This window comes from Bombus huntii, chromosome 6 (assembly GCF_024542735.1).
Source record: "Bombus huntii isolate Logan2020A chromosome 6, iyBomHunt1.1, whole genome shotgun sequence".
NCBI lineage: Eukaryota > Metazoa > Arthropoda > Insecta > Hymenoptera > Apidae > Bombus > Bombus huntii.
The window spans coordinates 11,330,511-11,355,582 of NC_066243.1; the positions used below are offsets into that span (position 1 = coordinate 11,330,511).

The following is a 25,072-nucleotide window of genomic DNA, read 5'->3' on the forward strand; positions in this document are numbered from 1 at the left end:
AGGCTACCTATCGAACGAAAATATTTTGTACACGTACAAAGCGCCTGATGGTCGAAAATATTTTGCAACTATATAAAGATACTTGATCGCTAAGAATATTTTCTAATTGTATAAAGACGCTTCCTGGTATTTTAAATCTGCCATTAATATTTAAATTAGGTGCTAATCTTTGCCGGAGAATCTTCCAAAATTTACACATTTTATAAATCTATGAATTTATGAAAAATGATAAATTGTTCCGTTTAAACATTCTACGATTTCTAAGACTAAAATGGATAAAATGGATCGAGAGATGGAGAAACTATTCTTTATCACTTACCTCTACGTTCTTCAGAGCTCCATCAACCTCGTCGATCTTCCCATTCGATTGCACCAGGTCGATACAATTGCCTGACTCTTGTCCATTACTCTGAAACTTCTCGTTCTTTTGCTCGTCCTTTTTAAAGGAACCAACTTCGATGGTAAGACTTCTGTGTCGCCTCTTGGTCACGTCGCTATCGATGACCTTGAGCACCTGTGGCCTACGCGACATGTCCTCCTGCTCCTCCGTGTCCGAGATCCAAATCGATTTATAGTCTTCCGCCTCCTCGACCTTTCGATCGATCTGTTCCTCTCCTACTAGCACCAGCTCGTCATCGAGCCTGTATCTACTCTCTTTGATATTCGAACACGCGGATCTTTGGTCTACGAATTCGTTTCGAAGGTAAGTTATCGAGTCTCTGTCGTCCTCGAAATCCTCTCGAACTTCGTGACGCAGCTCCTCCTTTGCGTTCTGCAGTGATAAATTATCTCTGAATAGACGCAAAGAACCGGTTTCTTCTTTTTGACAATCGAATTCTTCAATGTTTTGCGGGCTGTTCCCTTCCTTGGTGCTGCTTTCTTTACATTTTTCCTCGTCCGTAGCGTTGCTCCTCGTGGATGATCTCTCCTCTACGACGCGAGACTCGAGATATTCCAGTGGTTTTAGATTTGGGTCGTTCCTTTGACGGAGGTTATTGTTACGCGCGTCCTCCTCGTCGAATTCCAAACGCACGTTTGATAAAGGTAAGAGGTTCAGAACGTCGAAGTACTCTAGCTCGCCATCGTCTTCGAACAGAATGCTGTCCAGGCTCCTGTGCTCCTTCCGTTTACGTTTCACCTGAGAATGGAATGCTTTCTGTTCCTTTCAAAATTATTTTATACACGTCCACGTCGTACTTTATAAATTATCAAGTAACCGACCAATAAACGTATAGTAGAACTCCATTTTTGTCAGAATTCAATGGAATGAATATGTTTTCTATTCCTTTTAAAATTATTGTACACCTGTTCACGTTGTGCTTTATTAATTACTAGCTAGCAGAGCAATAAACGTATGGTACAACTGCATGTTTATCAGAATCTAATTGTAGAAAGGAAGATCCTGGACCAGTCGCGGGAGTATCGATATTCCATCGTAACTTCGAGATAAACGCGACCATCCTCGTTCTCAAACACTATTCGAGATAAGAGTGAATTTATGGGGTATGGTGTATAGTGAGATATAAGGACGCGCTCTATGTATCCTATAGGAAGCATCAAATGCTCCCGACGAGAAATTTATACGTGTAGTATCGGTTAGTATTCAAATGATTAGCAAACACAGGCCAAATGATACCAATATTAAAGTCAACATTAATTTGCAATTAACACTAGAATTTAGTACATATGATATTCAGTGCGTAACATTTTCTACTTGGATTCCATTCGTTTAATTAGCTTTATAAGAATATTAGTTTGCATTCCACAATCAATCAATTAACTCTATGTGACATTTAACATAGGAATCTCGTTTTCTGATAATCATCAAATATCTCCGTTTCATATGAGTCGTTTGAACAGTAGAAACGCAAGATTTACCTGAGTGTAGATGCAATCGATACTGCGATTTCCTTCGATTGGCCAGCCGTCTTCGACAATGTCCACTAAATCGCTAACGGTGTCCAACGACTGTACACTGCGGTAACGTCTGGGTGATTCGGGCCAGTCGAGGATGTTCAATCGATCAGGATCGGTCCGATTGCCTCGAGTGTAGTGCAGAGGATCCGGAAACGAGGGGAGTCCCGAAGGAATCGAGTGAAGGCCGCAAGCAGATCTCGAGTGATACGATTTAGCCTCGTTGAATCGTTCGTACGAATCCGAAAGATGCTGTTGACTCTTGCAGAGTCTGAAATATAAAATACAAACGCATTGGAAAACCATTGAATCGAGAAGTAGAAATGTTATGGTAACAACGTAAGATATTGTTCTTGAAATAAACTGGAACTTGAAGATTCGTAGGATTTATTTCTGTTTCTTATCGAAGCTATCAGATCTCGGGATAGCATTCGCTGTATAATATACCACGTAATTGAAACCAAAGGTATTTTTATGCTAGTTATAGTAGATAGAAAATAAATGTTTAATAAATGTTATTAGATAAAATTAAATAACCTACGTCTCGAACTATAATAATTCTTTTTCTTTCGCGTAACGTATTTTACGCTATAAAAATGGTTTAAACCAGCAGCGAATAAAGAAATACATCGATCAATATGTGCAAAAGCGTAGAATGCAATTCAGAGAGAAAAGCAACAGTTGCGTCGTCCGAATAAGTTTTTAGTTTACAGAGATAAATTTATTCTCTATGAACCTTCTCGGATGTTCTTGTTGTTCGACTTGTGCTTGAGGAATACATACAACGAGGAGTTTCCATTTACTAAAACGACAAGAATTAAAGGATTCGGTACGCCTGTTTCAGGTGATTGCATTATTAATGTGGCTTTAACTTAGCTAGCAGACCTTTTGCAGCGAACCGTGGAAGGCCGGTAGAAACAAGAAAGTTTCTTGAATGACGTACGACTCATATAGAAAATCTTGTATGCTATGTACAAACGAGTTTCTGGCTGGTCCATGAATTTCGAAAATGTTCGGCATAGCAGGCAAATTGCAGGTTGGTTAATTTATTCGACCTGTCATAGCTTTCCCTTCGAATTGACCAATTTAACGAACACTATTCGATATTATCCAACGCGAAGTGAATACATTCGCTGTTATTCGCGCGCATATCGCGTTGATTGTTATTGCACATATTGTGTGTATTTTAAATTCAGTACCTTCGTAAGAGGAATACAAATTTTACCTACCTATTAGTTAAATGTTTGTCGTGAAAAAGCCTTAATTCTTTGATTAACGATTAAAATTAACAATTAACGATTAACAATTTGTGAAGTTACGTATACGAAGATAGCACTTGTTCGAAATTTTATACAAGATATTATATAAAATGGAGGATATTATGGAGGAGAAAATTATGGATACCGATATTTTAGCATCAATGAATTCGTTAAACAGTAGAAATTAAATTTTCTGTTCGTACGGTAAACAGCACAAACGATTCTCTTAATTACGCTACGGATATTACTTTGCTATTTGCACCGTTTTGATTAAACTGGCTACGAAGCTTGTAACTGATTGGAATGGTAATGTTCGAGCGGATATTATTCTCTACAAGAACGTGTAAAAAAATCCCACGACTGGGTGAAACAGAGTATCGCGTCCTGCGAACAGAGCTGTTACGTGCAGTTAAGAAGCTCGAACAAGCTCCTTATGCTTAACCCGTTCTATGGTAATTAGCGTTTCTTAATGAAAGATAGTTCCTTGTTTTGTAATACGCGAGTCACGCGATTCAAATACATACGTTGCTTTTCTTTATACTTGATCGTACTGTTATTTCTTTCGTACAAAACGACAGAAGCAGACTATCCTTCTTAATCGGTCGAATTTCACAAGAACGAAAATTTATTTCATTGGTAATGGTTCCAATCGCGATGATTCACTGATTTTGCCATCTATAGTGATTCTTAAGTAGACGAGACTTTCCAAACTATATTTAGTTACTATAATTAATCTAATAACGTAAGTGACGTAAGACTTTTTTACGATAAGATCACAAGGATACAGAGATCGTAATTACAAGCATTTTTATTCGAAAACTAACGGATGTTCCTGAATGATGTCATCGCCGTCTCTGAGACAACGTTCGTTCTAACATACCTATCCTTCAAAGAATTGCGATCTATCAGCTTGGCTCGTGGAATCAATTGATGCCTCCTAGGCAAATCGAAGGTCGATTGCCCGAGCCTGAAGTGATGCGCCTCTCGATCGTGTCGAGATTCGTCCTCGGATATCACCGCAAGGCTCCTTGTTCGTTTCAAGAGCTTCCTGCGGTCCTGCGTGGACTGCGCTGAATTGGCCTCGTGTCGTCCCCCTTCTCTGTAATCGATCAAATTAAATATTAAACATATTAATCCTGTTTGCCTATCTTTGACGATAATACTTCTTCGATAATACCTTAAAAGGCTTTTGAAGTATAGTACATCAATAATTGATTTTCAGAGATAATTAACTAGCACTTTGAAACTTTCGTTTGTCACGAAACTTTCGTGGGAAGCTTTGTTCGAATTTTGGCCACCGCGTGCTAATGGAAATTATGTACTCTGATTGTTTCGAAAATTTCATTGAAAATTCAGTGCCAATTTTCTTGTACTTGTTACGAAAATTTGTCGTACTTGTAATTTCTATGTTGCATTTTCAAATTAGTTTTAAACTTGAGATTATCCACTTCATTTCTTTCGAAGATTTTATTGAATGTCCAACAGTAATTTTCTTGCGCTTGTCACGACAATTTTTAATACTCGTAATTTCTACGTATATTTTCAAGTTTGTTTGAAACTTCATCAATACGATCATGATAGTCGAGTTTCATAACAGTGACAATGACGAAATTTCGTGACGTTTATACAACACACATAACATATTCGTGAAAGTTGTCTCCTATTATAAGAGTTGTTATTTCAAGTATGATGAAAGCATATTTAAAATGAATAAAAGGCCTTGCATATGTTTGATCAATAATACTAAGAAGAAGCATCGTGTTAGCATAAAAACGGAACTCTTTTATGTCCGTGCGAGATCACCTGTTCTTTTGATGCGCTTATTCCGTGCACGAATCATAGATCGAACATGATCCGCATAAAAAATTCGCCCAATACACCGATACATAATATTCATATGTTCACGTAATCCTTTGACGAACTCTCGCAAAACACTGTGTTTTCCAAGAATCATCGCCTCCTGAAAAAACTTTTTGTTAACGCGCGGTAAATTATACGACTACGTTTTTTTTAAGAGAAATGCAAATTTTGCGTTTGTCATTAGAGAAAACGCAAAATTTCCGTAGCTTTAATTCTTCTGAACATCAAAATCCATGTATATGGATAAATAATTTCGAATAGCTTACACGCCACTTTTTATGATAAATTCAAATTATTATTTTCTTCGAAGTTTATGAAATTATTTGATCAATAAAAGTATAGCATATTTTTTACGAAAATTGCGAATATATTTAATTGAACAACAATCGCAGAATATCTGCGATAAACGTTAAAAATAAATGTTACCTCGACGAATAATAATTTCGAATAAAATTTGCAACACTAATATGCATATACGAAAACGTCGATATTAATTTTAAACATAGTATTATTATTAATTGTAAAAATAGAAGATTCCCTATGTGAATCAATGAGTGGCTATAAACGCTGTATGTGATACGCATTAATTAAATTTCACTATGTTCATCCTTGTTTAACGTATCCTGCATTCGCAGATATCGTGCGTTCATTATCGGTACATCTAAAAAACTAGTTACACGAGTCCCCAAGATCATGGCGACAGTACTCTAACGATTCCTTTCAACCATCGGTAATTGATCCATTACTATACTTTTACTGAATAACGATGCAGCGAAGCATCGATGTATTCGTATGAACAGAGGCCATAATCAACAAAGTAGTCACGCGACGTTCGCTTATTTGAAAACTGAAAAAAGCCACGCCTTTATGGGTCTACTTGTTCGACCAGCGTTGATAGAAACTAGAAGGCAATTTGTTCTATTTCGAGGGATTTAAGAAATTGCGCTTCCATATTATCAATGAAACAGTTTACAAACTTGAAACTTGACAAAAACCTCAACGAACTTTAATATCTTGGAAAAATGTTACGCACGAATGAGTAGAGTCGAAACGATGCATTGGAAATGTAAGATTTGACGTAATATGTTTATAAGAAAGATATGAAAACTTTAAAATTGACTATCATGAATAGTCAAAATATTCGTATGATTTTTCTTTTTATATGAGAGTAAATTTGGAAAAAGTACCATGAGACTTGTATGAAACAGAAATTTAGTATTTGGAAATAGTTAAAAGCATCCTGTTGAAAAATTTGTTAATGTATGAATTATTTCAAGCGAAACGTGAAACTGTAACAACTCTGTTCCTAAAATTTTTTAATTATAGTACAGGTGATTCTTCTAAATGTGGAATAATGAAACAAATTAAAGTCGGAGTTGATCAAAATTAATTGCTAATGTTAAAGTATATTGAGCCATATGGAAATTATTTTAATTAAGTATATGACGTATGAATTAAATGTAGTAAAAACAAAAAAGGACCCCTGCGATTAGTTTTATTTGAACGCATAACATTTCATGCATAAATTTATTATGTATTCATATTTCCACCTCGACAAAAGCAAATATTAATCTTCGCAAAACCAACCGTATACTTTCAACGACTTAAAAAATAAAAAACAACATAACAAATAAACTATAACAAATAAAATTCAGCTTTTTCAGATTTACTAATACGTTTGTTAATTTGTTAACAAAAAGGCGCTGGAATATTAAAATTATCAATTTTACAGAAATAAAACGTTTTATGTTTCAAAATTTAACACCACTGTAATGACTTTTAGCATAACAATGTCAATCGTCCGGACTATCAACGAAATCGAAGTGTTTGTAAGAAGCAAACTCGTCAGACGACCTTTGAGTGGCTGTAAACACGACAAAGTCTCGATTATTCGGTTTGTATAACCATCCTTGAGAAAACAGATCCCTAACAGCTTTCCAGAATAATTAGAGCAATCAACCGCGTGACGGTGGAAAGGTCATCGCGAAATTCGTGTCATGATTACTCCATGATGAAATGCACAAACTCAGCATTCGTGATCCGTATACTAACGACAATACGAAGTCATATATGACCATCTCGTCAGTGCATCGTGACACTTGTACAAATAAAGCGTGTAATTTCAACGATATAATATGGTAATCGAAATTTTGTTAAAATGCGAACATGCGAATCCGAATATATTACGATCCAATGAGGCTTCTTTCGATTTCTTCTTCTTTCAATTTCTTAAAAACAAATTTATCTTCTAGTTGCTCTTCAAGTACGAGTCCCAAGACAACAACACGTAGCCTCGTCATATTAAATCGTTTTCATTGCCTAATAAAATTCAACTTTGAATATGGCGCCCATTGAAAAGTAATTTACCTCTTTTCCCGTCGAATTGCCCGCAAACTCGATATCGCAAACTTTCCCTTTCTATTGATTTGACTTTAATGCATCTTCAGAAAATCAGATATTACTTAATCGTAGGACGTAACTTTTCTTGTCGCATCGTTCATGTCATTAACAAACAGATAAATTCAACGAGCTGGAAATTTCAGCGAAATTTACGACCGAAAATCACCTGCTTATCAACAGAAAAGCATCGACAATACCGTGTAATATGCTTGAAGGAGGTTACAGTTTAATTTACTACCGATGTTTTTTACTTGAAAATTTTTTTTCGGTCGTTCAACTCGTTATTGAGATCTTTTATTCGTAAATAACTCTCGAATACTTTCAAAAATGAATATCAAGGCACGATCTCGATGCAGTAAAAGAATCGCAGGCTTTTCTTTAGCGTGGCTAATAGCCGGCTCAAGATCGTTGGTTTTTCCGCTCGAACAGCCAGAAACTGCAAGTAAACGCGTCCTTTCGACCGCCTTTGCGAACACGAATCCTTGAAGCCAGGATGCAAATGGCGTATCGTCATCTCATTGTGTTCGACTGAGCACGGCGAATCGTTACGTAAGATTTTTGCCGAGTTATCTCGGCCACTTTTACGAGCCATTTTTCGAGCTACGTGAACTGACTCGGGGCTCTTTATCTTTAGGTACTTTTCTTTTCCATCTTTTTCTCCGAAAAATATCAGGAAATTTTAAACGGAGAACTTTTAACGAGGACCTTTCAGAAATTTCACATCTTGCTTTGAATAGTTTGCTTCATCAAAGGTTGCGTGTTCTTTGCGACTATTTGTAAAATTACATACAGTATGTTGGCAATTAGATAGCGATCTTTTCAACTGTTTATCGTGGTTATAACGAGTACAGAAATTTTTATTAAAACTTTAAGTGCTCTCAAAGAGAACAAGACAGCGTTTCGATATAAATTACTTGGATAATTAAATTGCGTTACTTTTCATAAAAGACATAAAGATAAGTATGTTTGCAGAAAGAATCTTTTTTCTCGATTTTCTATCGAACAATAGCCAGACAAATAACGCTCTGTAACAGAAGAAAATGCCTTTTGTGCTATTCTTTTTATTTTCCTTGCAATAGTAAAAGCCCACGCAATCGAGAATTGTTCAGTGATTTTCGATCGCTGGTTCAATTCAGTCCCGATTACGCTCGTCTGTGCCCTTTACTCAAGCAACGCATATCAGAAAATCGATCGCGTGCAAACTCAACTCGGACTTATAGCTTTAACGGGCTTATCGATGCTTTTACGACACGTTTTACCACAATTTTTACGATGTTAACTAAAAATTGTCGCATGCGAACAGCAGAAAAAACGAAATGCGATAACCCTTTCGCGATTGCTTTTCGAATCCCTTTGTTTTTATCCCTCAGTAAAGTTTTTATCATGAATGAAATCACATCCGTGGTCGCTAACTTTTAATTGCATTATTTTCCTAAGTACAATAAAACGCTTCAAAATTTTCCATTTATATGTCGCAAAAGTAACATAACAAATTTATCTCATTTTTTTTTTTTTTTGGAATCTTTATATGGAAAGAACAAATTGTATATGAATTATTATAAAAGTAGAATAATTAGTTGATAAGTAGTATTGGTACTTGCAATGTCAGACGAAGGAAACTTTCAGAGAAAAGTACGAAAAACACTATAATTTAGGGAAACGAGATCATACTCGATAAGAGAAACGTGAATAGATGTAATATAATATATCTACTATACTCTAGAATGGATGTCTGTTATAAGCATAGCGAAATGGCAGCAAGAATTTTAATATCGCCATCCTAATTTATCATCCGTCTGTATTCTCCAATAAATAAACAATTAAATAACCGATTAAACTATTCGGAAGATTTTAATGCCTGCGTGGATGAAGCATAACGAACTTCATTCGTAAGTTTCGGTTCGCTAATCCGCGAAGAACTCAAAGTTTGATTCGCATTGATGGGTTCGCGTGAGAGCGAACTTTTCGACGCTAGTTGAAGGGACGCTTGCACGTTTGAACGAGTTTACGATAGGATCTTCCGTGACGAAGCATCGAATACCAGAGTGATTCGGGATTTATGAACTGTTAACTGAGCAAATGGAAATGAACGTTGCGCCTTAGAACATCGGCTAATTCGATTACACTTTCTCGCCTGCTTTCTCACCGAGCGCAACATGTCTCCTCTGTTGATTAACACGAGGAATCGGAGTTAGAAACTTTTTAATTGTAAGTGCTTTTAATTGTAACTTGAAATATCTTTCAACATGCTTTTAACTAGGAAAATGTAAGCCTTTCGATAGTAAGTAGATTACTTTCGTCGTACTTTTTGGAACAGAATATTCGATAGAATATTTCAGTGTATCCATTAGGATACTTAATTTTAATACTCTGTTACGATATATAATTACAGAATATCAGTTCAGCAGTTCTTAGCAACTTGTTCGTGTCCAATTTTTGACGCGGTTTAATCTCCTTCCTATACTGGGCAAATATAACAAATAATATTTTCGTTCATCTAATGAAGATCAATTATCGTCTTACGTTTGTCAATTACGAATAATAACGTCGTCCTCTATTTCATATCTAAACATTGGCATCCACTTGATAATATAGATATTGCGTTAATCAAATGTCTATTTAGTGTTATTCTTCGCTATTCATAGGTCCATTAATTTATCATTCTAACTGGCCAACTAGAACGACGATGTTAAATACACGCTGTTGAGAATGTCAAAATGGGAACAAAAACCACAGTTCGATCATCCCGTTGAAAAGATAATAGACATAACTGGGTTAACAGCTATCGCGACGTCGGAAAAACATCTCTACCTATTGACATTCTTTCAACCCCATTTTCCTATCTTAAAGCTTCCAATCAATTTAATCAAAGCGAATTGATAACTCAATCTCGTTCAATGATCATCAAACACATAGCCATTGATCACGATTCAAACCGGATGAAGAATTCCTCAATAACGTTCTATACATTCATCTAACGCGTTGACACTGCCTCTTCCCCCCTCATACTGTATCTGTGAACGTATTGGAATCGATACAGGCTTCCGGTTGATCGGTCGTCGATCATTGCACTCGCATGTGGCCACAAAGGAAAGGCCTGAATCTGTATGCCGAGAGAAACGCAGCAGGAATATCTTATGACATAAACCGGAAGAAGTTCCGCGGTCTGAACAGTCGATGGTTCACGTCTGGAAACAACTCGTGTTGTTCCCTTGTTCATGGGTCAAAGAAGTTTGTTCATGCTGCAGAGTGTCGTGAACATCTTGTAATCATAGTCGTATCTTAACGATCAACTAATTTTGTATGCATCGTTGCAGACGTGTTCGATGTTGATACGTAATTCGTAAATTTAGTTGATATTTTGAAAGATTTTATTAAATTTGCAAATGAGTTGAGGAGATTCTCGTGGAAAAGGGATTCGTAAAATAAGATGATGGATCGAATACATCGTGTTGGAAGTTTCGATGTTCTAGCTCTTTAAATAAGAACTAAGTTTTGATCGATAGCTATACTGGATCTCGAAGACTTTTGTTCCTTTTACATTTAGAAAATAATACGGGCTGTTTTTTCAAAGAGTGGCTTGTCAGAATTAATTCTGATATATCGCATGATGTAGAAATCAATTCCTGGTAGATTATTCTATCATTTTTTTATCTTTTCTTAAGAATCTTCTCTTACAGAGTATGACAGCACGTTATAATTTGAAACGGCGTTTAGGAAGACTCCTAGGTTATTATAATGTTCCTCTCTGTGACATATCTCATTTTAGAAGTTATATTTAACTTATCTTGTTTCAGATTTAAATATACTATAGTCGGTAATATTATACTATCAGATTCGTTTAAAAGAAAAAGTCAAATACGTCAGAGAAGTATTTAAAAAAGTACAAACTCATAATGACTTGACAGTTGTAATATCCTTCCTAGCGATTAGCATTTCTGTTGTCCAGTAAATTACCATTCAATTGAATAAGCAATATTTCGCTGCTAAAAAATATCATTCTCGATATTTCCAATTTAAAATTCCCACCTGCTTAATGTCACGCCATTCCACGTGCATACAAACTTGCCACACAAACTATATGCTAAAACTTAACTAATATAACAGACCAGGGAAACCTGTTAAACATCGAAATACCTTTTTTCCACAGCTATTACTTAAACCATTCCCTATACACAGGAACCTCTAATTACTTCCAACACCGTAGTTCGAGAACTGGTCGTTTGCACGAAAACAATCGAGCTGCAACGGTACTCGAAACTGTTCGATTAACTGCGAAACGAGGGTTGTGCAATAATAGTTCGTTTTTCACGCGTCGTTTCGTTGAGCACAAAGTACGGAAATGTGACAACGATCGATTCCGGAAGATGCAAAGGCTCATTCAACCTTGAAGCAGGCATCGGTATTAGAAAATCAGCGTAATATAGCAGATCATTAGAGATCACTCGAGTGCATTGCATCAATAGTGGATCGCAGAGTTTTCTGCATTCGCGGGAAGTTTGTAGATGTAAAAATGCACGCAATACATTTAATATGTAAATATAAGTGTTTCATCTGCTTCGTTCAATTAGCAATGTTTGGTTGTGATTTCGCGACGATTCGAATAATATAACTTTACTTAAAAAGTAAAGAGCACGATAAGCTTCGAATATTTCAATATATTTTGAAAAACGTAAGAAGAAAAAAAGGTGAAAAAAAGAAAAATGTTAGAGAATGAAACAGTTCTCTACGTAGCTTCCATCTCTCTAGTTGCGTTCGTAAGAATATAAATCCGAATAAGACGAGTCATGAAGACAAAATTACAAGAACGCTGAACCATTGATCTACATTAAGTTAGGAAATCAACATCATCGTGTCATCAAATGAGCGTCGTACTCCATCGTGCCACAATTTCTCATCTCGCGTCTGCAATAAGCGCCTTAATGACCGCGAATTGGCGCTAGTTAACGAAGAAGTATGAAACAACGATAATCGATTAGCGGTGTTGAAGTTTCGACAGAGATAAAAATGTCGCTGGTAAAGCCATTTCTGACGTCAATTCTCCTTCTGACCGAACGACCTTGATTCAGCGAAAATCTTTCAATGGACAGAATATCGAATGCGCGAATTATATAATTGTCGAGTTGAAAAAATATACGAAAAGAAGAACGAAAGACCATGACTAATATTCTTGTAGGATTAACAGCTTCGAACACGATTAATGGCCACGATATTTACGTACGTGTTCCGGATAACCTAGACGCGTGTTACGTAATGAAAAACTGGTTTGTCGAAAATATCGCGAGTGCGTGCGAATACCTCGTTCCTTTCCATTTCTATGGATCCACAATAAGCTACTCAAAATTCAGGCTAATTACCACGAACGCAGTATTGCAGGCTATTGACCAAACGTGTTACAAAACCTCAGGATAAAACTTTCTTCTTCCTCGTTCAATAAGATATCGAGTGACTGGGAGTATATTTGACGGAACTAGTAGAAGGAAGTTGTAAAAATTGGAAGCGAAAAAAGAAGTAGGAATAATTATATTGGGTGGACTAACTTTTTCTTTAAGAGTAGCGTTTTGAAGAGATTGAATAAATTATTTTTACTCGCTGAAATGTTAGTTTCCAAGGTGTCAATTTAAATGGATGTAAATGTAATAATCGGAAATGAATAGATGTAAGGGACGTAGAGGGAAGTTATACAAATTGGAAGAAGCGCGAATAGCAATACCGGAAGGGATGATACTTTTTTGGAGACTAATATTTTAGGATATCAATTTCAAGGATTCAAAGTTAAATAGACGCAAAAGAAGTGAATGGGGAGAGAATTAGTATAGTAGGGTAATTGAAATGGGTTTGACTGATTTTCAAGAGACCTAGTTACTTTGATAGACTACTTTCGCTCACTAGAGAAATGTCACAGTAATTGGAGCTCTTGAATATCAGTTACATTTTCAACTACCTTACAATGTAACAACTTCTGCCATTCGCTTTTCAAATATATCCTTAAAAAAATTGATAGCTCCCACCAAGATTAATCAAGTGCACATTTTCAATAAATTGAGAAACTCCTAACAAGAACACTCCTGTCAAATTTGTCAACTCTTTGGATAAGCGTTCTAACAGTCAGAACAAAGATTCACAAGGACAGCTATTTTATTACAAATCCTTGGTTTTTCCTTGGCAAATCTCTCTCACTTATATCACTTAACAAAAAATCTCGATTATATCTCAAAAATGCCATCTATTCTATTGGACACAGAAATATCTCATTCTCTTACCCGTTTACTCTTCTACTTGACAAATTCTCTTCACGGCATCAGATTCTTCGATTCCCCAGAACAACAACGATCCTAATCTATGAACTGAGGAAAAGACACTCGCGACAACTCTCAAATAGCTAAACACTCGAGGTAAATCGAGTCCGAGATTATCGGACGTTCCTACTCTCCACGATCTAAGATCGATCTTTGAGCGATCTACGTACAAACGTACCGGCTTCTCACTTTCTCGTTCGCGGATCGACTGGCGGATATCGTTGTCGTACCTGGCCGGCCGATCGCCACTGTGCACCTGTTCCCTCGACAGGACAACGTGTCTCCGTTCGAATTGTCTACTCGTAGTGGGAGTAGAGTGTACACCGTACACCTTAGCCTTAAAGTATGACGTCATTGATCCGTTGACTCGGATGCGAGACAAGTTACGAAACCTAACCATGGAATCGTTATCGATTTTTCGCGCCGATCGGTAATCTTCGTCCTTTTGCAACGAAAATAGGGTTTCCATGGAAAATCGTCGTATGAATGAACGTGCATAGGAAAGAGGAAATTATGTAACGTAGCTCTTATGATCGATTTTTCGCGACGACCTTCGAGCTTTTACAATAACATGGAAAATTTCTATAAATTCTGGAGAATTAATCGACTATCGAACACGAAGAGGAGAAAATTGTGAAACGTAGTTTTTATCTATTCTGAGATGTAATTTACCTCGGGGTAAAGGTCTGTAATGAGTTTCATCTGGAAATTGCGAATTGATTTACTCAGACCGTTGGTCTCTTCCTATCTGTTCGGTCAGTTGACAGATTGTAATTTCTCCTGGATAACAGGATAATAAGATTTCGTGGGAAATTTACTGAAAAATACATTTTTTTTAAGAGAAGAAACTGTCCCCGTAGTTTAAGGGAGTTTTGAAATTAAAGTAACGAGATTAGATCAAAAGTTGATAACATCACGTGGAAATATTGAGAGGAAAAGCATTGTTAGTAACCTTCTTTTACGTGCTATTATTTCTTATCGCTCTGTTTGAATTTTCATGCACTTTGTGAAAAAATACTTTGTGAAAAAATAAAGAACTGTGAATAGTTCTTTACTAACTTCAAAGAATAATTAACTGTGGAAATTAGTCAAATGTGAAGGTAAATCGCGAGGCATTGGGTGGAAGACGAGTGCTCTTCGAGGTTTCCACTCTCTGGGGATTACAAAGAGATGAATGATCCTCGACAACTCTCCAACAAAGGTATTTCGAGCCCATCTGATATCCAATTGCAGGTCATTTGTGCCTACATTCTCGACATTTATCAACACCAGTTTGTTGAAAGTTGATTTATCGTATCAAACTACTCCTTGATGGAAGATCTGACCCAAAGCGCAGACTACCCAATGGCCATCCAATACTACTCACTTCCTCCAAAATAATCCCTAATGGCTGGCTGACTATTAGGAACGTTTCTAAGGATTGCTTCCTGCTTTCAATTACTATTTCTATAGGCAGAGTCTCTCTTGGATCAATGGTGGCAAATAATCTATCATTGAACGAGTTTCTCCCTTTGAATGTTGTGATGTGGAAAATTTCTCCGTATTGAAGGAAGCACTTCTTCTACGAGAAGAATTCCTAGCAGTGGGAAGATTGAACTGAACGTTTCCGGAACTGAATAATTCTAAGAATAAAGAAGAACGGAAGACCATTGGAAAAATTTCAAATTAAGGATGTTAAGACGGAGGAGTTGTGGCAGGGAAAAGATTATAGAAGAGCATAACGAAAATTGCAATGATAAGAAATCGTTTAAGTATTTCTCGTAGAAAAAGAGTTTTCAAGAAATAACGCAAAAATATCAAGATTAATAATAACAAGTAAAAACTGTATGAAAGATGTAAAAGTTAAATTTCAGCAATAAAAAAAAACAGTGTAAAGGTGACCAAAAATAATGTGATGATATAAAAACATCATGGTGCCAAAAAATAAGCTGTTTACCTACAACGAACAGTACAAAGCCATTAAAGAGATGCCATAAAATAAAAGAAAGATTACGTAAATATATACATATATATATATACAAATATATGATGATGAAAACATCCTTCGAATTCTTCGAATATCCTAAGATTTTAAGCTAGAAATCTGGAAAATTGCAGCATTATGCTATCAACGTATCTAATTGCTGATGTAAATAGCTCCACTATTTCTAAGAATTACTCTTTCTCTCTTGTTAAATGACTTTTATTTCGTGCCAGAGCGTTTAACATATAATAGACCCTTCCGTAATTATCGAAAAAGAAAACAAACGCCCCCGCAGGACAATGGATGAACGTTATTATTCCGAGCATCGAGGATGACGTGTCAGGGGCGTCTACAACAATGTCCAATGTCAAAGACCGCAATAAGACTCGAAGGTTTCCTGCTAGATACGATCGTAGTCGTAAAATCCGAGGGTCAAGTGGCAATGACCCTGTAACATATTTTACCAGAATTTGACAGGGTCCAACCTAACGCGTTCAAACAAATGAAACCGAAAGGTGAATTGCTGAGGTGGAATTGTAAATGATATAACTGACATTGATGAAGATTTTCGAATTATATAAGCAGAGAATATACACTACTAATAATTTTAAATCATTTTGCTAATTTCATTTATGATGTGTTATTAATTTGAAATTAATTCTGCAACCATCGCTAATATTTTTTTTTTTTTATTACAATAAATTTAAAATCTGTGGTAGGTTTTTTTCAATTTGTAAGGTTCTATGAAACACGTAATCATACCAAAAGTATGTATTGTTTGTCATTTAAATTTCATAATTAAAAATTAAAATCTCGTTATATGAGCGGATCGCCTCTCTTTTAAAGAATTTTGAGAAAAATCTTCAACTTGCGATGCAATATTATTGTACGTAATATTTGAACGACTATTACAACGGAAATCAAATATTATAAATATCGAACATGAAATAGTTAGATCATTATGCTACGTGCGTCGTTAGTTCGATGAAACTGCAAGATCTATAAAATCTCACAGACAGAAGCGTATTGCGAATATAAGTCTGGTCTCTGACGATTACTTGACTTCTCGAGCGATTTTTAAATCGCACTTTATCCCACTTCGTGACTTTATCGTTAACGCGAGAATCGTTAAAAACAGCAAAAAGGTGTGCAATCAATGAAAAAAGAGGACGACTAAGAGCATAATGTAGAATTCCTGGAACTGGCAAAGTTCAACTCGGATAAAACATCGATGAATAATATTCTCGTTGAGGAGAAAAATTAGAAGCTGCACAATATTTTCTGAACGTGATGTATGCTAATAACGTTAAATTGCAGTGTCAATTACAAGCAGACGTAAGTAAATCATGCGCGTGACACGTGTAGCTATATTCTCTTCACAATGCATCACATTACACAAATAGACGTGCTTTGAGCTAAATTCTATTTACATGAACATCACATGAATCCGCAGTTTCCATTAAAACAGACAGAAAACAAACAGATGTGATCTCGTATGTGTACCGTATCTTTCCACTTTTTCTCATAAATATGCAAATATTTTCTAATTATATATATATATATCCTTGCCTGTCACACTGTACTGGTCCTTGTTCATTGTTCCATGCTGAATTTTAATCCGTAATCAGAATGCCTCAACTCAAAATAATTCAGTCCCCTGATAGAGGAATGTCGAAGCTATCAATATGATGATTTCAAGGACTACAAGGAGAAAAGGTACTCGGTCATTATTTCCTACAATCTATTCTGTTTACCAACATTGCACGTCTAATACAAATAATTTTCTTGTAACATTCCAAATAGTTTTTCACTTTCACTTTCATTCGACTTGCATTACTTTTCAAGTACGAAATCTTGCAAGATAAAAACAAATTCATTACTTATTCGAATTCAGCATAAGAAAATACCTTAATCCTCAAATGACAAAGATACTTTCTAAACTATAGCATAACAATTAGTTACCATTTCTCTCTCGCCAACGAAATTACAAGCGTTTGCTTCACTACGTCCCTAGAAATATCGTGCCGATGGCCAAAGTTCCGGTAACTCACGAAAATGGAACATAAAAGACGCATAGTTTCATCGTTATAAAGTCTCACGATGCACGGTATTCCCATAGAACAACATTTGGATCTCTTTTCCGTTTTCCGTGTAATCCCCGGAAGATTTAAGGAAACGTCACCGTGTCAAGGTGAAATGACACCGAGCAGAACCAACCCGCTTTATATCCGGCAAGTGCAGGAGTTAATTTTTCCACGAGCCCGCCTGAGACGAATTAAAAATCCAGCGACTGTTTTATCGGAATTATTCGACCGTGACACAGTGTCCAACGTCTGTCTCAGACGTCAGCCGTCCAGTTTCAATATTTCAATCGAACCTGTCTTGTATTGTAATGTCGGTGTGGAAAAGGTTTGCAACGCGTCGAAAAGACACGTTAGTAGAACCTTTTAAATATTCATGCGGCTTTATCCGTTTCTTCGGTTTCAGAGAAAAAAAGAAGATAAATTAGTCGTTGGTCGATGAAATCGATATTGTATAACCCTCGAACGAGCTATTTCAAGAAAGGATAGCTGAGTAGCGTAATTACTCTCGATAGTATTAATTGCCGGTAGAGTAAACCACGAGTAATTAATTATCGAGAAACTTTAATGAAAACTTTAATGTCTTCTCGAAGATATGAAAATTAAGTGCAGATAAATACTTCTTGAAATATGTATTTGTGTAAATTCGTGTTTTTGCAGATAGTGATAAAGGAGCTTGAATAGAAATAATTATTATTTACATATGTATTTTAATTTTTTTTTATGTTACACACATACCATAAATTCATAAACAGGCGCGGTACAACTGTACGTATATTGCATCATATTTCTATAAAATTTTGACGAAAATCAATATTGATCTTCCGGTAAAAATAATAATTTTTTACGCGGTCATAAGAGTTATTATCACTCTTGTTATTTGAAAAGATATTCACACCATTCTCATAAAATAAATCTTAATAATATAGCTGTAGTTCTAATAGACAACAGTGATTTTTAAACAAATTTCGTGAATAAATTTACCACAGAATATATAGACTACGACCTAAAATTTTATTTATTCGTCATTGTAATAAATTATTTAATAAAATATTAAAGAATTACGATTTGCCACACGACCATCAAATATTGATAATCAATGTCATATTCAAAAGTCCTTTTCGAATATTTACGATTATAAGAAATTTATTTGCCAACTTTATAAGGAGTTATATGTTTGAACGAACATTTTCACAAATTTTTAATTAAATTTTTTATTTGATTTTCAAATAAATCGTAGAGAGATCTAACAAGACTGAACGAGGTTCTTTGTACGTTTGATGGCGAAGAACACATTCCACGAGGAATCTCGTTTTTCGTTTCGTGTTCAACGAGTTGCGAACACAATGTCACGCGAGACCACGAAGAAAGTGACCATGGCGCTTGGCCTAGGTACCACTTACACCCGAGTCACCTGGATATGCACGACACGATACTTTCCTAACGATCGACCAGCTTTTATTTTGCCCCTTTCCTCTTAGCTCGCGTTTCACGTGTCGCTCGTTTTTCCTCCTGAACATTTTTATGCTGTTACGCGGAAAAGTAAACGCGAGCATTAATGATCATCCGATTCTTATAGATTTCCATTGAATATTTTATCGGTCTATTTTTATCTGTCTAACGGTGTCTATTTCCTCTCTACTATATCAGCTATAAGCTGTATCTTTTATTAACGTGAGCTTAGTTAACCTTTTCAAGATGTAATCAACAAGATTTCTATAAGCTGAAGAGAATTTTTTTATCAATTATTATTGGCAATAGAAATAAACCGTTTTTGGTATGTTTGTAAAGAAGATACAATTCCCTACAATTTCAAACTAATTTATCGTTTATTACAATATGAACCTTTTTTCATTTACCGTAGATACTTTAAGGGAGTAGATACGCAAAATTTCGCATCGAATTAAATTAAAATTAACATCGATAAAATTAAAGACGAATTCCACTGTTCTGTTTCATTTTTTTCGTGAAAGGAACAGTTGGATAAAAACACGATAAATTTCTCACAAGGAATGTTACATCTATGCCAATCATCGTACTTGAAGTTCTCTTGTTTTAAGCGAATGGAAGGAAAATACGAGAGAATCTCCATTACGGCGGAACACATTTTGAAAAGCGGGATTAACGAACGTGAAATTGCGGTCTGTTTAGAGAAACGTTCCTGATAAAAGGATGAACGTGTACCAATGTTCATGACAAAAAGCACTACACATGCACCTTAACGACGCAGCATTCATACACCACATCAAACGATGTGTGTGTTGCACGCTTTCTCTGACGACTTAATGCGTTACCTGCGTTTTCGTGTGCTTCCTGGTCGAAAAAACGATGATCGATGGTAAATATATTATAGAGAAGAAATTCGAGGAAATACGAGGACAGTAATTTCTGTCGCTCCTATGAAAAACGTATATACTATGAAAATTTAAAGATTGAAAAAAGAAAAATATTTATAGAAAGGTACCTTATTGAAGAATGTATGAAAAAATTCTGAGAAATGTTTCCAGGGAAAATACTTGACGTTGTTCGTGATTCCTGGCTGATCCTCGACTGAAGAAACAAGTAAAAAAATTGCTATTTAATTTCATCCCCTCTTTTCCACCCTTCACGATGAATCACATAGTTACCAAGGATACCATTTCGTCCCCGTACGAAACAATAGCGCAATCCCGTGTGAACCAGAGTAGCGACTCCCTCAATTTGTTCGCCAGGAAACGCTTGAATCACCTGGAGTCGAGGTGGAATGATTCACATTGTTAATTCATAACTCGCATACTGAACACTTTGTCTACGATGAACTCTATAGAAATTTCAAAAATAGAAAAAACTGATATTACGGATTATATTTATTATTCGTTATTTAATACTAAAATATGAAACCAAAGATTGTACCAAGGAAATAAAACAAGAAAAGAATTATATATTACAAGAAGAAGAACGAGTTTTCATCCATATATTTTACGAAGAATCATTCAAATTCTCAGAAGTTCATCGTTGTGAATTTATGAAACTTCGATGAAAAATTAAATACTGATACGCGCCATATCTCATGACAAATATTTCTCAAGTTACCACGAAAGTAAAAATTGCCCAATATAAATTAAAAATTCTGATAATGTTTTCACTTGACCAATTTATAAAACCATTGTGATCAATTTTTGCATTCTATAAATAGAGAAATAAGCTATGTTTTGACAGAACGACATAAAACTCTCTAGTCGAGGCGATTTTTTCCGTGTCGTATAAGTAATCGATAATTTAAATTTCATTACCATGGAAAACGAGAGAAATTAAATTCGTGAAAGTGATAAGTAACTCGAGCAGTACCTGTAATTCGAACCAGGGTCGTTGACGTGTCGGAACCAATCTTTACAGTCACTTTCGATAGAAGGATCGAGCACCGGAAGAGACCCAAATGGAAGCTGCGGTTCGCGAACCGCGATCTGGAAAATTTCCTCGAGGCTGCGATCGTTTATCGCGAGACACGAACTTTCCGTGATTCTGATATGTCACGCTCGGTTACGTAAAATTATTTATGCTACATACATGTAATTTTGTTATCTTTATTTCGACCAAGGAATCGAACTCCTTGTTATCCTACTGTGTTATCATACATTATTCCTTTTAACGTCTTTCCTATATTAAAATTTTCAAACAGCAGTTTCTCGAAAACAAGAGACGATCTCTGGAACGAAGAAACTTTATTCTTAGTTTCCGAGTCATATTTGTATACAGAATAATATTTTCATAACATCCAATTGTAACATCCTGTCTATTTGAAACATTCTCTACCTATATTCTAATTTTTCTATACAATTCTCCATTAGATGTTCCGAGCTCTTCTACTTATCGCCTATATCATTTCTTTTTCTCTCTTAATATAATCTCCTACTAATGAAGCTGTTTATATCTTGCATCATTAAAGTCAAATTAAAAATTATCCATTAGAAATTCTCTACAGATCTTCCGCAGATCCTCTCTTTTTAGAGATTTTCCGTAGCAGTTAAATCTTGCGTCTTACGTACATTGAGAAATAGCGGTGCAAGCAAGATAGGAGATTATGCAAATATATTGGGGAACGAGCAGACACGGTTAAAGCATCGGTTCATCTGAGCAGTCACGTGAAAGGGGAACGATAAAACTGTTTCTTCTACTGCGTATGCATATCGAGCTTTAACGATGGTGAAGGGGTAAAAGTTAGGGAGAAAAGACGCGTAAAACTACAATGCGTGGAAAGAAACGAGAATAGCCTGTTCGACGCAATCAAGGGATCGTATCCGATGGAGGAACTGCTCTTACCTAATGTGGACATCAATTTTAATATTTCCACGCTTCGAGGCTCGCTGCCTCCTTTACGTAACTTTTCGTGCTCGCTAAACTTAAAAAAAAAAGAACAAGAAAGAAGAATACATACGTGCATGTAACGATTCTATTATTATGTAAGAGGAAATCTTCAGCGAGGTTGACCACAAATTGATCGTTAATCAATTTGATGGACGTCGAAGTCTATCGACTGTCACGAGATCGATTTTGGCTAAAATCTTAGGGTTTCGTGACTAGCAGGTTACCCAGAAAATTCGTACTGATCCTTCAATAAGTAAGGAAACTTATATATTAACCAAGTACATCAAATGGAAAGAAGAGTTCTCTTCTACACAAATTTTTAATATTCTCATATCTTTGCATCCTAACAACTAAATTTTATTCTTTGAAAAGACACACGAAGAGATAATTTTTTATACTTTATATGTGAATTCTGCATATATTTATTGATTTTTAAAGGATTAATCATTATGACCAGTCGCTTATAGCACGTAATGGTGAATCGTATCTAAGATCGTGATCTTTGCAAATACAAACATAGAAAAGAAGTAATGTCATTGTACGTAAAGAGATATCAAGTGGAGAGTGTCGCAGTTTTTGTTAAATAAAATGGAAAGTAGCATTAGTTGCTCGTCGTCGCGTGATTCCTCCTAACTTCGGAAAGGTCAGGAAGCAGAGCCACCATAGCGACAGCGACAGCGGATGTTGCACAATGAGGGCCATGTTCCTGTTCTCACAAAAGCATTTCATACGAGCCGATGACGGTTCGAAGACAAGCCAAGCTTTTGGTTAAAACGGTCGTATACTTTCTCGTTGCTTTTCAATGGATATCATGGAATTTTTTATCGGAGAAAAATTTTCTTTGTTCTCTCTACCTCGACGAAATGTTTAAACGGAGAAAATCTACAAGAGTGAATATAGATTAAGAAAAATTTATGGAAAATTTAAACTTAATGATTGTAATTTGCAAAGTCGTTTGTAATAGAGTTTCTAATTACAAAAGCATTCGATTGTAAAATAAATTCTGTTCTCTTTATGAATAATAATGTCGCACCATCAAAATAGTAATATAATGTGGACTGTTGCCTATCAAACGAAAGAAACTTCTCAAAATATCTCGTAAAATATATAATCAAATTGAGTTTCATCTTTCAGTTAGAAAAATGTGTTTTCTTTCCTGCTGAAAATAATTGTTCCACCAATATAAAAATCCTTGCTTCCGTCAATGTTTTTCCCTGAACTCACACACATTTCCCATTTTCACCTGATGATATCTCTCGATCGACATACCACGATCTTACTTCCAACTAATCGTTTTCACGATTCACGCTCGTTAACGCGATTTCTAACAAAACTATCTTCCAACTCTCATGCACATCGCCAACCGAAACAAAATTAGTAATATCGCTGTCTATTTACAATATAATTATAATAATATAATATTTTGAAGTAATTAGATTAAAAAACTATTTTGTAACCCAATACACGTAAAGGACCAAGAGAAAATGAATTCATTTTGCAGAAGACGTTCATACGTCTACGTTCACGATAAATCTGGTACAAAAGTTGGTTATTCTAGCAGAAGAACGTTCGCTGTTATAATCTTTACCACATTTCAAACGTATGACGCACGAAAACTAAATGTCGCATGGATCTAAGTTTTCTTTTTACGATCATATAAAGAAATGCGATTTATCAATTACATACTAACGTCAACCGTTACCTTCAACTACGTAATCGTCATATTTAATGCAAATTAACAAGAATAAATATTTGATACATACAAATGAAATTGTTCGAACTAACATTCTACGTCCCAATTTCTAATAATAGGAAAACACAAGCGTAAATCTTCATCTTCTCAAGCGACAGAATTAACCTTCGTAAAAGGAATCAAACGTGTAAATGGCTTAGTGTGACGATACACGCGATAAAATCTCTAATCCGTAGAATGGTAACTAAGCTTGTGAATATATCTGAACCTTGATAGGAAATCTCACATTTCAAACATTTCACACGTTAGAATACATTGCTATACCTTCTTGAGAGATTTTAACAAAGTCCCCTACAAAAATACGGTATTTTTTGAAAACAAAGAACATTCACGCCATTTTTTTTCACTAAATTACTCAAATATAGATAGTACCTGGCGTTTCCAGCGTTCTCCACAAATTCCATCGTCACTTGACAGTAAACGATCTTCACCGCGAACATGGTGCACCGGCATCGTTCACGTCCACGGGACAACGTCGTTCAGCGTCGGTTTCGATCGCGTTTTCAGAACAGAAATGAATGTTTCCAGGCGAGGTACCCGAGCGAATTTCGATGTACGCTTGTCGCAGGCCCTTTGTCCTGCACGCAAGTGCGTGCACATCAGGTGAAACGGACAGAGACGCGCGTCAAAGCGGATGTCCGGTATGTTCCGCTGTGCCGGCCTCTTTTCCCTCGTTCTGTCGATCGCTCTTTCGATTGCATCGAACATCGCGTCGCGAACCGACCCGACTAATTAACCATTCGACACACGTTTGTTGAATTTCGCTCGATTCCCGATTTTTCTGTCGTTATCGTTTCGCGATAGTCGAGGACGGAAAATGGAAAAAATCGACGTGCATACCTATATCACGTGAAACGTGATTCAAAACCTCTTTGTGTTTGCAGATTGTTTCAGGCAGATGATAATTGAATTTATAAGAGAATGTGATAGGTATTGACGATTGAAAGACTAATTGCGTCACATTGAGTGCGAAGATTATTTGTTTCGCTGGAAAATTTGATCGCTAATGAGATGCTAATTATTGGCGAGCTTTTTGCTTTCAATGGAAGACAAGCGTTTTTTTTATGTCTAACTTCAAAATTATAGCAAATTATAGAGTATTTCCCGACGATTATTTATACTAGAATTTCTTCTTTTGAATGAGAGAAAGAAAACTTGGATGATTCTGACATTAACATAGATTAAAGTTGTTTTACGTA

At 35.8% G+C, this 25,072-nt stretch overlaps 2 protein-coding genes across 2 annotated transcripts in view; one reads left to right on the plus strand and one right to left on the minus strand.

The window, feature by feature from the left end:
- LOC126866446 (calcium uniporter protein, mitochondrial) overlaps window positions 1-25,072 on the plus strand; it is a 76,974-nt gene that overhangs the window by 35,021 nt on the left and 16,881 nt on the right. The gene's annotated exons all lie outside the window — the stretch shown is intronic.
- LOC126866287 (uncharacterized) overlaps window positions 1-25,072 on the minus strand; it is a 31,125-nt gene that overhangs the window by 3,364 nt on the left and 2,689 nt on the right. Inside the window, exons 2-4 of the mRNA XM_050619674.1 lie at window positions 4,054-4,272; window positions 1,879-2,185; window positions 320-1,138 (exon numbers count right to left, since the gene is read on the minus strand). Of these exons, the coding sequence (XP_050475631.1) occupies window positions 320-1,138; window positions 1,879-2,185; window positions 4,054-4,272 (1,345 nt within the window). The remainder of the gene's footprint in view (window positions 1-319; window positions 1,139-1,878; window positions 2,186-4,053; window positions 4,273-25,072) is intronic.